Source organism: Selaginella moellendorffii, unplaced genomic scaffold (genome assembly GCF_000143415.4).
Source record: "Selaginella moellendorffii unplaced genomic scaffold, v1.0 SELMOscaffold_46, whole genome shotgun sequence".
Classification (NCBI taxonomy): domain Eukaryota; kingdom Viridiplantae; phylum Streptophyta; class Lycopodiopsida; order Selaginellales; family Selaginellaceae; genus Selaginella; species Selaginella moellendorffii.
Window position 1 is genome coordinate 707,713 of NW_003314307.1, and position 15,907 is coordinate 723,619.

The window sequence follows — 15,907 nt, forward strand, 5'->3', positions numbered from 1 at the left end:
GATCCGTCACGAACGGCTGTGATAAAGACAAAATTAATAATTGCTAATCGGGTTCCTAATGACCTAATCTTTGCGCGCCATATTTTCAAATTTGAAACCTTATCTCTTTACCAGTAGTCTCCGCAAGAACAGCTCCCATTTCTAAAGTGGTGGAAACGATTGGAATCCCTGACCACGATCTCCCGCCCCTCGATCGCCGAAATGAGCTTGATTGCGGTGTGACAATCGCCACAGGCGCGCAGGTTCTTGATGATCCGCAAGCTCGATCCCGGCGGCGTGCTGAGCACCCCAAATGCCACTGCGAGCTTCTCGCTATGGCAGCCCAGTAGATCCCTCTTGTCTGCCTCGCCCACATTGTGTGTCACCATTCCCGTGTCCACGACGTATCCTCGATCCACCATCGCCCTCTCCAGTCTCCGGAGCTCGGCATATATCTCCTCGCGCCGCGGATGATCGCGATCGCCTGCCACGAATTCGTGCAGCCGGTTCTTCACCGCGATCAAGCTCCTCCCGGGCTCTTTCCTCAATCCCTTCTCCGCCATCGCCTTGCGGATGCTCAGCGCCTCGTCCCAATTCCCACTCGCGGCACAGATGTTTGCCAGCGCGACGTGGGCGGCCGATGGATCGTGCTGGGACCGTGGCTCCATCTTCTCCACATCCATCGCGTTCCTGGCCGCGCGCCTCGCCCGGGAAGAGGAATCGCCCAGGCTCCGGCAAGCGCCCAGCAGCGCCATCCACATCGGGGAGGATGCCGGGGAAGAAACCGAGATCCTGGCAATGAAATCCTCGGCCTGCTGGAGCTCTCCAGCACGCGCCAGCAGATCGATGACGCAGGAGTAGTGCTTGGGTGATGGATCGATCCCAAACTCGCGGCGCATCGCCACGAAGTTGTAGCGCGCCTCCTCCAAGAGCCCCGAGTGGCCGCAAACCGATAGAAGGCTCACAAAGGTGACCGAATCCGGGCGGTACCCGTCGCGCTGCATGGTCCGTACGAGCCACAGTACACCGCGCGTCACGCCACACTGCCGGTAAGCCCCCGCCATGGCGTTCCACGTCGTGACGTTGCGGCGCAACGCACGGTCAAAGATATACCGCGCGGTGTCCACGTCGCCGGCCTTGCCGTACATGTCCACGAGCCCGTTCGCGACGCACGTCTCGGACTCTAGCCCGAGCTCCCTGGCCCGCTCATGGACGCGCTTGCTCGAGGATGGATCCGCCAGCCCACCACACGCACTCATGGCCGTGACGAGAGTCACGCTGCTCGGCTCCAGCCCCTCAAGCAGCATCCTCGCGAAGAGAGTGAGCGCTCGCTCGCACCGATCGAGCTGGACGTAAGCTCCCATCATCGACGTCCACAGCACCATGTCTGCCCGCGAGGACTCGAGGAAGAACTGGAAGATCTTCTCGGCGGACGATAAGTCTCCACACTTCCCATACATGTCGATGAGCGCGGTAGCGACGTGAGCGTCGGAGAGGAATCCACACTCCACAATGGAGCTGTGGAGAGTTCTTCCCGACGAGAGCGCTGCTAAGATCCCCGCGGCGTCCACTGCCATGACGAAAGTTGGAAGGCCCGGTCTCTGCCCCTGTGCTTGCATCGTCTGGAAGAGCTCCATGGCTGCTTGAGCGTGCTCGCGAAGAACACCGGCTTCTTTGCCGCGCTCTCCCTTCACGTACGCCGCTAGCATCGTGGTGTGGAGCGCAACGCTCTTCTCGGGATTCCTGTCGAAGATGGCTCTCGCCTGGCTCAAGCTCCGGAACTCCGAGAACATCTCGATGAGAGAGTTTGCAACCATCGTCTCGGATTCCAGTCCACTCTCCCAGGCCAGAGAGCTGATCCACACTCCATCTTGGAAGAGTTCCAGTCCGGAATCCGCGACGCAGGTGATCAAGTTCACGAGAGTCACTCCCGTTGGCTTCAATCCTTCGTGGAGCATGGATCGAAAGTGTTCCATCACTTGCTTGGTCCGGCCGAGCTGGCAGTAGACTGTGAGCATCCCGGTCCAGAGGATCACGTCGAAAGTTTTCACTCTGGCGAAGATCTCCCTCGCTCTGTCCAGACCTCCACACCTCCCGTACATGTTGATCACCGCCGACGCCACCACCGTGTCCGCCTCGTATCCACACTGGACGATCTTCTCGTGCATCAAAACTCCATCTTGCAGCGAAGCTGGATCAGTGCACGAGTTGAGAGCTGTGAGGAAAGTTACCTTCTCGTACAGGACTCCTTCTCCTCGCATTTGATCCAGGAGTTTGATGCACTCGTCGCTGCGTCCGTGGTAAGCGTGAGCGGCGATGGCCGAGTTCCAGGACGCCAAGTCCTTCTCAGCCATCTCCGAGAAGAGCTTAGCCGAATCCAGCAAGCTCCCGCACCTCCCATACATCGTCACCAGCGCGTTCGCCACCGATACCTCTCGATCGAATCCACTCTCGTCGATGAGAAGGTGTAGAGCTCGACCGTCTTGCAAGCTTGAGCAGGCACCGAGAGAACTGATAAAAGTGATGCAATTCGGCTTCACTCCCTGGAGCTGGAGAGAATCGAGCAGGAAAAGAGCCTCTTTGGAGCACCCTCTATGAGCGTAAGCCGTGATCATCGCGTTCCAGCATTCGATCACTTGTGCCGAGTGATCCGCCACCTTTTCGAAGATCTCCCTGGCTTTGTCCACTCTCCCACACCTCGCAAACATGGAGAGCAGTGCGGTGGCCACCACCGCCTCACGATCCAATCCACTCCCGACGATATAGTCGTGAGCCATCCAGCTATCCTCGTCCAAAACTCCCCGGCTGGAGCAAACGTTGAGCAGCGTGAGGAGCAAAACCTTGTCCGGCTTTATCCCTTCCACCGCCATGGATCGAAGCAGCCCCCAAGTCTCTCTTCTCCTCCCATTCTCCGCAAACACGGACACCAAGATCGTCCAGCTGATCACATTCTTCATCTCCAAACAATCGAAGAGCTGTTTGGCGAGATCCAGCCTCCCACACTTTCCATACATGCTGACCAGCGCATTCCCGATCTCCAAGTCGGAATCCAGCAGCTTGTCTTGGATCTGGCGATGGATCCCGGCACCATCTTCGAGCCGCTTGAGGATGCCACACACGTTGAGAGCCGCCAGGAACACAAGACGGTCGGGCTCCACGCCGGCCTTGATCATCTGGTGGAATCTCTCCAGCGCCTGGGCATGGAGGCCCGCGTGGAAGTACGCCACGAGAATCGACGTCCAGGAGAAGATGTTCTTGTGCGCGATGGAGTCGAATGCGCGCTGCGCCTCGTCAGTCCTGCCGCATTTGCCATACATTTGGACGAGGCAGTTGCCCAGGAATCGCGCGCCGCTCTCCTCGCGATCGTCGAGCAGGAGCCCTGATTCGCGGATCTGCGCGTGGAGGCGCTTGCCATGCGCCAAATCCCCCAGCCTACCGCATTCCTTGAGGAGGCGCGCGTAGCTCCGGCACGCATCGTCCACGCCGCTTCTGGAGATCGCCGCTCGCATCTGCCAGCAGCCATCGCCAGACCCTAAATCTCGGGCATATTCTCTAGGGTTTTAAAACTCCAAGAAACTCAAGAATATGCTATTGCCCTTTGTTTGCTTACTTGCTGGCCCGATAATGTTCCTCTTTGACATCCTCTATGGAAAAACAAGATGATTTTCAGAGAGCCATGAAACAAGCTTAGAAAGCCTTGCCTCAGGATTTGGCATGGGCTTTCCAGAAGTACATGGCCTCGGAGCTAAAATGTCCAGAGATGGAAATTTCAGAAACTGTGAATTGTTGCTGAAGGTTGCCTTGTGGATTTAGCAACACCCAAGTTCGAGGCCCATTCGAGAACACAATGACCTTTATTATAATATATTATTTCTATTTATCTGCTTTGATGGAGCATAAATAATATTATTGTTGGTCGCTAAGGGTCTGTGGGTGTGCTCTAGGACTCTAGAAGCCGTGGTCTACACTCCATTATAGAATACTTCTAACATTGTTTGGGCACGTTCTCTTTTCCTTCTTTTTCTGTCACAAGAAAAAGGTCTCCTAGGAGGTCCCAGAACACAGGTATGACTGACAGTCAATAACTTGACTTTAAGTCAAGCACGCAGAGACTTTAAAGGACTATCTGCGTGACTCTTACGCACCACTCTTTCTTGCCATGGCATTAGCGTTTTTACTCCTTGTCGCCTTTGCAATTGCGTGCAGTGCAATGGAAATAGAGATTGGGAGCAGTCTCAAGCTGGGAAGCCAGTGGAATTCATCTGGAGGTACTTTTTCTCTTGGTTTTCATCTAATGGACGAGGCCTACAATCTAGCAATATGGTACCAGATCGATCCTGAAGAAATTGTTTGGATGGCAACTACTGATAACGGGCAGTTTGTCCATGCCAGTGGAAGCGCACAGCTTCAGCTCAGGTCTGATGGTGGACTCGTCATCATCGATCGAGCTTCCATTCTGTGGCGAACTAATTCTGGACAGGCCAAAGGTGCTTCTCTTTTAGAGACTGGCAACTTGGTGGTCTATGGAGAGAATGAGCAATTTGCATGGAAAAGTTTTGATGTTCCCACCACCACCATCTTGCCTGAACAACAATTTCACACAGAAACGGTTTCTGATACTAAAATTCTGTTCTCTCAGTCGAGAAACTATGCACTCCAGCTCAACAGGGGTCAGGTTTTCCTGAGGAACAATAACAAGAAATTTGTCATTCCTCAGAGATACTGGTACATAGCAAATCCTGCTGTTAACAGTTCGCAAACGTGCCTTATTGATGATACTGGGGAGCAAGTCAACAGTAACATACAGTGCCAGACTGATGGGTCTTTACGTTTTCCAGCAGTTCTCAACTTGAGCTCTGATGGAGTTTTATCGTATTATGACGCAACTGGCATAGCAACTGAAAATTCTCACAAATATGCACTGGATTATGGAATCTCGAACGTTTTGAGGAGGCTTAAGCTAGATGACGATGGAAATCTGAGAATGTATAGCTTCTCAAACGACACCAGGTCCTGGAGTATTGTTTGGCAAGCACTTATGCAGGAATGTGATGTCTTTGGAGCCTGTGGAGCTTTTGGCCTTTGCACCTATCGACCAAAAAAGACTTGTAGCTGCCCTCCTGGATTCCATCGTGTTGATCCCATCGATGATTCTCAGGGTTGTGATTATAATGTTCCTATGGACTGTGAGCATCCTACAAAGCTTGTCTTGGCCACCCGAGCCGACTACTACTACAGTGACTATAGATTTGACGCTGCCGTCACAACTTTGGAGCAATGCAAGGCCAATTGTCTAAAAGATTGTCAGTGCCTAGCAGCTGCATACAAGGCTCAAGACGGTGATAGTCTATGCTTCCTCAAGGGGGGACAGGATAGACTCTACAATGGGATGCAGTCGTTTGACAAGCCCAACCTTGTGTACATGAAAGTATCCATCAACGACAAACTAGCTGCTGATGACCATTATGATTACTTCATGTCGAACACAAATGCAACACTGAGCAACATTTTCACTGCTCATCACAAAGAAAGTTACCTTTCTATGCACCTTCACTCAGTTGTCATAGCCATCGCCACTGCAGAATTAGTTGCTTTTGCTGCTATTGGAGTTGCCATGTTCTCGATGTGGAAGCGCAGATCTCGAAAGGAATGGGAGGCTTTAACAGCAGAGATTGAGGGTTCTCCTACCAAGTTCACGTACAAACAACTCCAAGAGGCCACCAATAACTTTGAGGAGACGCTAGGCTCTGGTGGATACGGAACCGTCTACAGAGGTGAAATACCTGAAAAAGGTGGTATTGTGGCAGTCAAGGTGATCAAAGCTGTTACTCATGCAGAGAAGCAGTTCAAGGCGGAAGTGAATACTATTGGAAAGGTACATCACGTTAATCTTGTACGTCTGCTTGGCTACTGTGTGGAGGGTGTTCACAGGCTCCTTGTCTACGAGTTCATGCCAAATGGTTCACTCGACAATTATCTATCCAGTAATTCAGGCTCCTCTGACTCGAGTTGGCAGACTCGGTTTTCTATAGCACTAGGCATAGCAAAAGGCATTGCTTATTTACACGAGGAATGCCAGGAGTGTATTATACATTGCGACATCAAGCCACAAAACATACTTCTGGATGATCAAATGAGTCCAAAGATTGCCGACTTTGGTCTAGCCAAGCTGACTAAAAGAGAGCACTCCATGAGCGTGACGACTGTAAGGGGAACCCGGGGTTATTTGGCACCCGAGTGGCTGGATGGTCTGTCGGTCACCCCCAAGATCGATGTTTATAGCTTTGGAATGCTCCTTTTTGACATCCTCAGTGGAACAAATAAGATGATTTTCAACGAATTGGCTGGAACAAGCTTCGAAAGCTTTCCCTCAGGAATGGAGGACTATTTTCAGAAGTACATAGCCTCAGAGCTACAATGTATTGCAGATCCAAAGATGGAGATGGCAGAGACTGATTGGCCGCAGTTTAAGTTGTTGCTGAAGGTTGCATTGTGGTGCATCCAGCAAAACCCAAGTTCAAGGCCCTCTATGAGCCGTATAGTGCAGCTGCTGGAACACAATGATCCGGAGAACAAGATATTTGATCAAGACTTATGTTAGGATTTTAAAACATGTAGTTCTTGCTGAAAAGTAATTGCAAATAATATAGTGTATTGAATTTAATTCTTCATTTTTATCATCCAGACCATAGTGATTGCAAGTATAAAAACTCCTTCTGTAATTGCAATTGCCAAGAGAGCATAATATATATGCTTTCGACTGGTGCTGTTTTTTGGGGTCCTACTTCCATAAACTAACATTATTTCTTCTGTATCTGTGACAAAAGCATCAATATTGTTCAGATCACCTGAGTATGCAAAACCTTCAACTTGTGATTCTCCTGCCACTTTGAGAAGAACAAAGTTTTCTAGAAATGCTGTCTGGATGCCATTGAAAAGCTTCCCAGCATTTCCCTTGTGAAAGCAGAGGTCTGTCCCTTGATATTTGTAAGCAGCTGCCAAACAGTTGCAATCCTTCAAACAACTTTCCATGCAACCTTGAAGGGGCATGACAAGCTTAGCATCAAAGTTGTAGTCATTCCAGGGGTAATCTGCCCGGTAAATACGAACAAACTTGTTATTGGTTGCGTTGCAATGCAAAGGAATGTCGTAAGCACATCCAGCTAAGGGATCAGTTTCATTGATCCTGTGAAATCCTGGAGGGCATCTGCAAGTCTTTTCAGGTGTATAGGTACAAATCCCAAACTGCCCACAAGCTCCGAATATGTCACACTCCATAAACACAGCTGTCCAAACTGTGATCCATGACGAAGAATTGCGATCCACACTAAACATCTTAAGGCTTCCATCGGCATCCAGAGTGAGCCTCCTAGTAAGAACACTACTGCCCTTGTGGTCAATTGCATAGATCGTAGAACTGTCCCAAGAGTTCCCAGTGCCGTCGTAGAAAGTGAGAACGCCATCACCACTCATGTTGAACCGAGGGAGTATGTCAAGACTGGAAATGTTGACAATAGATAAGTTGGTGTTGGTGATGGTCCAGTATGGCTGTGTGAGATATTCCTTGTATCGGAGCATGACTTGAATGGGATTAAGTTCCAAGCTATACTTTCCTGCCTCAAGGGTCATTGATCCGACGAGCTGTTGGTTAGGAAGGAGGGTGTTGGTTGGAGAATCAAAGCTTTGCCACAGTATTCCATCGTGGGCATCAAGCATCATGAAGCTTCCAGTGTCGGACATCCTGGCCTTGGAGATGCACTGATCACATGAGATAATCACTGTCTTCCACACAGATTGAACATTTTCTGCGCTTCCCTGGTTGACAAGAAGTGCATCGTTGGTGAGGATAAGATTCGCATCTTCAGTGACAAGAAGTGGCTGATCGCTGCCGAGGGACTTGGCTGTCCAAACTATCGTATCGGGGTCAAACACATACCAAATCGCGAGGCTGAAGCGCTTACTGTCAGCGATCGACTTGAAACCTACAGCAAAAATGCGTCCCTCCGAAACCCAAGACTCTCCAACTTCAATGCCTTGGCCGAGGTGGATATCACCTGACTCCGCGCGAACAAAATTCAATGCCAAGAGATAGAAATGTAGCAGCAGAGTGGTGGAGACGGCAAAGATTGTTACTCCTTCCATGATAGCAAGCCAGAAGAGGGAGTCAAACAAGCCACCCGTGTTAACTAAGGTACATCTCTTGAAGACTAGACGTGCTCTAAAGCGAGTCATCGTCGTCACAGACGCACTTCTCCAAAAGCAAAAACAATGGGGCCCATCTTTGACAAGGTGGAAGTGTTTGACACGGCAGAGAGAGTGGTTTGTGGGAATCTTATATCTGTAGCTTGGAACAAGATCTCATCTTGTGGACCTTCATCTAGACTGATCTAGTGAATATTCCAAAGACTTGACTCGCTTTGTGTGGGCCTTCTCGAGCGAGATGGCCTGCATTATGTTTTGGCTTTTTCCAAGTTCCAGGTTGCTAGTCTAACACGGCAGATGGTATTGTGTAAATACTCAAGGTCAGTGCCTTATCTTTGTTCTTCACTGGAACTATGGCAAAAGCTCTTTCCCTAGTGCTGATCGCTACACTCTCATCCGTTCTATCTTCCAGAGCAGTTCAACTGGGAGAAAAGCTCAGTGCCGGAAACCCACCATGGATTTCTCGTGGGAACACTTTCGCATTCGGCTTCTACAGCACTACTAGTGGTATGTCCACTCTCGCAATTTGGTACCAAAGCACAGGAACTGTCGTCTGGGAAGCCACGCTAGACAATGGCGCAAGCACGAAAGAGAGAGTAAGCGTAAGCAGAAATGGAGTTCTCGAGCTCACCGCAACTGGTCTCGTCGTCACAGACGCTTCCAAGCCCGTGTGGACTTCAAATCTGCGATGCAACAATCGTTGCTCTGTCACCGTAGCTTCTCTGGAGGAAAATGGAAACCTTGTGCTGCTCGGCAATGGAACAAGGCTCTGGCAGAGCTTCGACTCACCAACAGATACAATTCTTCCCGAGCAAGATCTGGTTGGAAACATGACGCTGGTCTCCGGAAAGTATAGACTGAGCATGAATAAGAGCAGTGTTGGCCTCTACTTTGATGGCTTTTCAGCGAATGAATCCTACTGGAGTGTTCTCAACAAGGATCTTGACGTGACGATGAAAAACTCCATCCCCAGGCTCACCTTCAACAGGAATGGAAGTCTCGAGTTTTTCGACGCAAATGGAAGCTCTTGGTATCGCTACAAGTATGACAACGCGCAGCGGTACCCGATAGACTACGGAAACAGCAGCGTCTTGCGGAGGCTCACGCTGGAAAAGAATGGAACTTTGCGGAGCTACAGCACATATGGAGAGAGATCTCTCTGGAGAGTTGTGTGGCAATCGCTACTGCTCGAGTGCGATGTGTTTGGGACGTGTGGAAATTTCGGGCTTTGCAAGTACCAGCCCAGGAAGTCGTGCGTTTGCCCCCCAGGATTTCATACTGTACGTGATAGGAGCAGTGGTCAGCTCGATGGCGATTTTCCGGGATGCAGCTACAACTTTCCATTGAACTGTAGCAACAGCAAGATGGTGGAGCTAGCTCGAGCCGATTTTCTTGGAAGTGGTTACATCGTCGGTTTAAACTCCAGCATGTCCTTGGAGCAGTGCAAGAAACTTTGCTTGGACGATTGCCAGTGCGTTGGTGCTGCCTACACGCTTGACGGCTCGGGGCAATGCCGGCTAAGGAAAGGTGGCAGCACTCCATACAACATTGTCCAGTCGCCACAAAAGGCATCCATCGCTCTCATCAAACTCTCGGCCTCGGACACACGCGCACAAGCCGATCCAAACGACATGAAAAACCTCTTTGTCACGAGCATGAATGCCAGCGATCTATATCAAGCGGACAGTCGCAAGTCTAGCGGCACCAAGTTCTTCACGGCTTCTCGAGCACTCGTGTTTGGTGTGGCGGTGGGGGAATTTGTGATCCTGTGCTGCGTTGTGATAGCAACGTCGATGTGGTGGCGAAGATCTAACAAGAAAATGTGGAACAAACATGCTGGTGATCACCATGGGCCGACGAGATTCTCATACGAGCAACTGGAAATTGCTACTGGGAACTTCCGTCACAAACTCGGCTCCGGTGGATTTGGGAGTGTCTACAAGGGTGTTCTTCCGGACAAAACAGTGGTGGCTGTGAAGACTCTAGAGGTTGCCACTCACGGAGAAAACCAGTTCAAAGCCGAGGTTGCCACTCTTGGAACGATTCATCACGTCAACTTGGTTAAACTCTTGGGCTACTGTGTCGAGGGCAGCCACAGGGTTCTGGTTTACGAGTACATGACCAATGGATCGCTGGACAAAGTGTTGACGTCGATAAGAGCTCCTTGGAAAACCAGGTATTGTCATAGAAAATCGCAAAGTCCTAAGGTTAAACTCACTCTCTTGTTCAGATACTCCATTGCTATGGGCATTGCAAGGGGCATCACCTACTTGCATGAGGAGTGCTACGAGTGCATTCTCCACTGCGACATCAAGCCACAAAACATCCTCCTCGACCAAAACTTGTGCCCAAAGGTGGCGGACTTTGGCCTTGCAAAGCTGACCAAGAAGGAGATGGCTCTCAACGTGACCACCATCCGAGGAACTCGAGGATACTTGGCGCCCGAGTGGATCAGCAATCGGCCCATCACCACCAAAGTGGACGTCTACAGCTACGGAATGGTGCTGCTCGAGCTTCTAAGCGGCCATGACAAGTCAAGATCCGGCCAGAACACTTATTTCTCCGTGTGGGCTTTCCAGAAGTACATGGCGGGAGAGTTTGAGAGCATTGTGGATCCAAAGCCTGTCACGAGTGTCGAGTGGAGCCAGTTTGAGAGGATGCTCAAGACTGCGTTCTGGTGCATCCAGCTCGATGCGAATTTGAGGCCCAGCATGAGCCGGGTTATCCAGATGCTCGAGGACAACAGCTCCGAGCTTGCGGTTCCACCATTTCCAACACCACTTGATCACGAAGCTGGAACTGGTAACTCGAGCTCCATTCCTCTCGAGACACAGTCGTTTCTGGAAGCACGCTAAGCTAAGCTAGCTAAATTTATATTATAAAACTACAAAACGAAATAGGAATGCTTAGAGATTCCGGATGCCAGAAAGTTGATAAAGTAACATTTTGTCACTGTTATATTTCATGCTCATGCTCTGCTTACATGCATAAAAATAAATATTGCGATTCATCGACATCACAGAGCCCGATATTCATATCTTGGAAAAGTTGGCCGCCGTAAAAACCATGCAAGGATTTAATTTTCTCGATCTTTGGCTCGCGTCGAAAGTTACCGTTGAAAGAATTCGCTGATGATTACTTTAACCCCTAACGCTAGCCCGGACTATCCCCACCAAAAGATCCAGGCCGTCGATCGCGTTGCCTCTCGACATTCCGCCACGAAATGCCGACCCGGCTTACGCGCGTTCCCTACAGTGGCACTATCTTCCTCTTTAGATTTGTTTTTGTTTCTTTTGCCGCAAGGAAGAAAGGAAGAGACGAGCAAAGCTGCGAGCAGCGGTCGAGCGATCGATCGAGCGATTGAGTGGTTTCATCACGGAGAAGATCAAAATGTCTGGAGGAGGGGGAAAAAATGACTACTAGAATCTGGTTCAAGAGCAGCTCCCCGAGCTCGACTACTGTGTCAATGACAGCCCTCCTCTCGGTTTGTTCTTGCGGTTTCTCCGATGGATTGATCGTGGTGACTTTCTTGGCCTACTTTTTTTTTAGAGGGAAAGAAGACATAACAAGAAGAGCAAGCAACCGATTTAGTTCTCTCTATCAGCGATCGAGAAGAAGAAGACGCTCAAAGAAAGTTCAAGGTTTTCCAGAAAACAAGAAAACTTACATCGTTTCCCATGGCATAAACGAGAGGAGTCGTGACCAAAACCGTTGTTCCGACCATGGTAAGATAGTGCTGGAATCCGACAACAATGGTCTCGGCTGCTCACTCTTTGCGAGCGGCATCAAGACGCTCATCCAGTCCTTCCTTGGAACCAGGCTTCCGGCCATTGTGGGGGGCTCCTACGCTTACATCCTCCCCATCTTCAGCATCATCAACTCTCCCAAGCTGCGAGCCATCAGACGATCGCGAGGTACAAAAAAAATCCATTTTTCTTTCTTCTGATCGACCCTGAAAGTTGTTTTCCATCGTTCTTCTCAGAGGTTTCTTCACTCGATGAAAGCTATCCAGGGAACTCTCATCTGTGCCTCCATTCTCCAGATAGTCCTTGGCTTCAGTGCACTCTGGGGTATTTTTTCAAGGTGTAGTTTAAGACTCGATCGTTTCTTTTTGTTTGACGATATAGTCGTGAGCCATCCAGCTATCCTCGTCCAAAACTCCCCGGCTGGAGCAAACGTTGAGCAGCGTGAGGAGCAAAACCTTGTCCGGCTTTATCCCTTCCACCGCCATGGATCGAAGCAGCCCCCAAGTCTCTCTCCTCCTCCCATTCTCCACAAACACGGACACCAAGATCGTCCAGCTGATCACATTCCTCCTCTCCAAACAATTGAAGAGTTGTTTGGCAAGATCCAGCCTCCCACACTTCCCATACATGCTGACCAGCGCATTCCCGATCTCCAAGTCGGAATCCAGCAGCTTGTCTTGGATCTGGCGATGGATCCCGGCACCATCTTCGAGCCGCTTGAGGATGCCACACACGTTGAGAGCCGCCAGGAACACAAGTCGGTTGGGCTCCACGCCGGCCTTGATCATCTGGTGGAATCTCTCCAGCGCCTGGTTATGGAGGCCCGCGTGGAAGTACGCCACGAGAATCGACGTCCAGGAGAAGATGTTCTTGTGCGCGATGGAGTCGAATGCGCGCTGCGCCTCGTCAGTCCTGCCGCATTTGCCATACATTTGGACGAGGCAGTTACCCAAGAATCGCGAGCCGCTCTCCTCGCGATCGCCCAGCAGGAGCCCTGATTCACGGATCTGCGCGTGGAGGCGGTTGCCCTGTGAAAAATCCCCCAGCCTACCGCATTCCCTAAGGAGGCGCGCGTAGCTCCGGCACAGATCGTCCACGCCGCTTCTGGAGATCGCCGCGCGCATCTATCAGCAGCCATCGCCAAAGCTTAAATCTCGGTTGACATTAAATTTTATTTCCCAATGTTAAAGTGTTGAGAAGTCGAGTGCTGGGAAGAGCGCCATGATGTATGGAATCATTAGTCTCACAGTCATGGCCGTCACGTACTGTCCTCACAATGTCCACTCTTGTTTCTTCTGCAAGCTGTAATAGAGGATAGCGAACTTGAGCACTTCGAGTGTGGAGACCAAGAACTTCAATCGTGGCTTGGCTTCATTGCTCATTTGGAGAGAATCACTGCTGTTGTTGTTTTCCAAGACTTTGATGCATTCGGGTGCAATGCCCTTCTTGCCGATGTGATGCACTCTACTCTAGTTGGAAGCTTCCAAAGTATTCAGCAGTGAGGAGACACTTGCAGTCACTAGCGCACACCATTTCTGCCTTAAATGCCAGGAGGGGTTGCATGCCTAACTCCTCATCACTAGGTCTCATCAAGGTAGAACTCCTTTGTGAGGGAGTGTGCTGCTATGCTTCTTTGTTTCCCCATTGAGTCTTTATCTTGGGTTTTCTCATTCTTCTGATTGTAAACTTCAGAGGGCTTGTTTGTCTCTCATCTTCTGTGTGTTTATTGTAGAGTCTTGGAAGATTCTTGTGTCTTTAATTCTTGTTTTTGGTTGAAAAGTCTTTGAGTTATAATTTTTCAATTGATCTTCATAGGATTTTGATTGTGGGGCAAGGTTTCCCTCGCCCCACCACTTCTTCATTTTGAATTCTAGAGTGTCATGATTGTAGCCTTCACTTCTTTCAAGATTATTGTTGATGAGGTTCATGTTGATTGATCAATATTCTTGAGCTTATTGGGGTTGACAATTTCATGGTTGGCTTGTTCATGTTGTTTGTTAAGTGTATAAATGAATTTGAAATTGTATTCTTGAAATAGTAAGAACCATTATACAATTTTATCAGTGAGGATGGTTTTGTTGAGTAAATAGTGCTTAAACTTTTAGAGTGTGTAAACCAGGTGTCAACTTGAATGTTAAAGTCTTTTTCTCAATTTTGTTGAGTAGAGCTTTAGACATCCTTATATGTTTTGATATTGATAATTACTGCAAAAGTGATATAAATCATATTGAAGGAGTTTTGATACTTTAATTATATAATTTTATTGCCATATAAAAAATCCTCATACTCACTTATCTAAAAATGCTATTTGCATTTGGCATTTATATTCATTTTTAGAATATTATCTAGGAATATGCTTTTGATAAAATGGTTGAAATTAAAAACTTGGCCTAGATTAAAATAAGTAACACTTTAATTATTTTTTAAGTAGGTCAAGAGCGTGAAAGTTTTGAAAGAGCATCTAAAGCTCAAACTGGATAAGCTGCTAACAAGTAGACCAAAGGTACCTGAGATCTGTCAAGCTGTCATTCTAGCCAAAGCAAAGAAATTTCAACAACAAAAGCTTATGTGCATGAAGCACTTCAGGAGCAAGTTGGGCATTCAGGACCATCGACTATTCAAAGTCGCAGTGAGCCATCTGCATGACATGGGGGAGGGGATCTATTTTGATCAGGAGGTGTTTCAAATGTTAATTCCTCATGTCCAAATGGGAAGGGAAATCCATATTGAGATTGATTGGCTCAACTATTCCTTGAATGCAGGTGTGGAGAATGCACTGATTCACATGTATACCAAGTGTGCACTCATGGTGAAAGTGCTCTGGATCTTCAAGGGCATGAAAGGTTGCCAACCGGTATAGTGTTGCTTTGTGGATGTCTCTCATCCTTGGCTATGTTGAGAGCAGTAAGGAATATCTATCTCTAGAGATATTCCACCGCTAAGAGATGTCCCCTGGATTCATAGAGCTTTGTCACACTGATCAAGATGTGCTCCAGTTGAATTTTTGCTCAAGATGGGTCAGGATTTGTACACTGGGAGAATTGAGGAAGCTCATAGAGTTTTTTGAGGGATTCTCCAGCCAAATGTCGTGTCATGGATGATTTTGATCCTGAGGCATGTCCTGAATGAACAAGGTCATCTATTTCTTCTCTGTCATGCAATGTGAGGGATGCATGTCAAGCGTTTGTTGTGGTGCTCAAGGCCTTTAGCAACTTGGCAGCAAGACCAAAAGCTCTGATCATAGTGACAAGAAGAAAAGGCTTTTCCAGGTTTCTAGACTTGCAGTGGCTATGAGTCTGATGTATTCATCACTAGCACTATGGTTGATATATATGCAAAGTTTGGCAATATGGTGGAGGCCTATAGAGTTTTTGAAGGAATAGCCCATTGAGATATTGGCTCCTGGATGACAATTATACTAGGATATGCTCAAAATGGTGAAGTCAAGGTGGCCTTGGATTTCTTCTTAAGGACGTAGTCGCATGGAGGGTGTGCAGACACCATGGCTTTTCTTTTTGCAATTCTAGCATGCACGAGTCTGGCTGCATAAGGGCCATTCCAATGAATTGATGGGAAACTTGTGAAGCTCTAGGCTCTAGAGAAAGGGATGGAAGGCCATAAACTGGAAAAAGTAAAAAACTTTTTACAATAGATAATGTTAAATTATAATTGTAAAAGAATGTTTGTGAGGTCTAAGTGTATGGCTATGATGTTATATACTACTATTAGCATAATAGAATTTTGGTAGCCATCAAATTGGTTTCAATTTAGACTATTTACCCATGTATATAAGTTAAAATTTTTAGGCTAATTGACATATTCTATATTGGTGGAGATAGGGGCAAATTTGATTGTCACTAATAAGTGCTTGGATTTGGGATTTTGCTATAGATCTTGTTTAAATCTCTCTTTCTTTATAGTTTTTTTAATTTCTTCCTATTTTGCTTTTTCCTTTTCCATTCATTTTCATGGTAGAGAAG

General features: G+C 48.3%; 2 protein-coding genes and 1 long non-coding RNA gene across 4 annotated transcripts; 2 read left to right on the top strand and 1 right to left on the bottom strand.

The window, feature by feature from the left end:
- Window positions 1-82: 82 nt before the first annotated feature.
- LOC9657000 (pentatricopeptide repeat-containing protein At3g24000, mitochondrial) lies at window positions 83-13,209 on the bottom strand. Its single transcript, XM_002980868.2, has 2 exons — window positions 12,305-13,209; window positions 83-2,741 (listed from the first exon to the last, which is right to left on the bottom strand). The coding sequence occupies exons 1-2, from the start codon at window positions 13,049-13,051 to the stop codon at window positions 108-110; spliced, it is 3,381 nt and encodes a 1,126-aa protein (XP_002980914.2). The 5' UTR covers window positions 13,052-13,209; the 3' UTR covers window positions 83-107.
- LOC9656999 (G-type lectin S-receptor-like serine/threonine-protein kinase At5g24080) lies at window positions 8,466-11,139 on the top strand. 2 transcript variants are annotated; one of them, XM_024685850.1, is made up of 3 exons: window positions 8,466-8,501; window positions 8,594-10,357; window positions 10,412-11,139. In XM_024685850.1, the coding sequence occupies exons 1-3, from the start codon at window positions 8,479-8,481 to the stop codon at window positions 11,034-11,036; spliced, it is 2,412 nt and encodes an 803-aa protein (XP_024541618.1). In that variant the 5' UTR covers window positions 8,466-8,478; the 3' UTR covers window positions 11,037-11,139. The 2 variants fall into 2 exon arrangements, with proteins under 2 accessions (XP_024541618.1, XP_024541617.1); XM_024685849.1 differs by lacking the exon at window positions 8,466-8,501 and having other exon boundaries at window positions 8,529-10,357.
- Window positions 11,445-12,318, top strand: LOC112350154. Its single transcript, XR_002993661.1, has 3 exons — window positions 11,445-11,665; window positions 11,731-12,095; window positions 12,164-12,318. It is a non-coding gene; the product is annotated as an uncharacterized LOC112350154 (long non-coding RNA).
- Window positions 13,210-15,907: the final 2,698 nt, after the last annotated feature.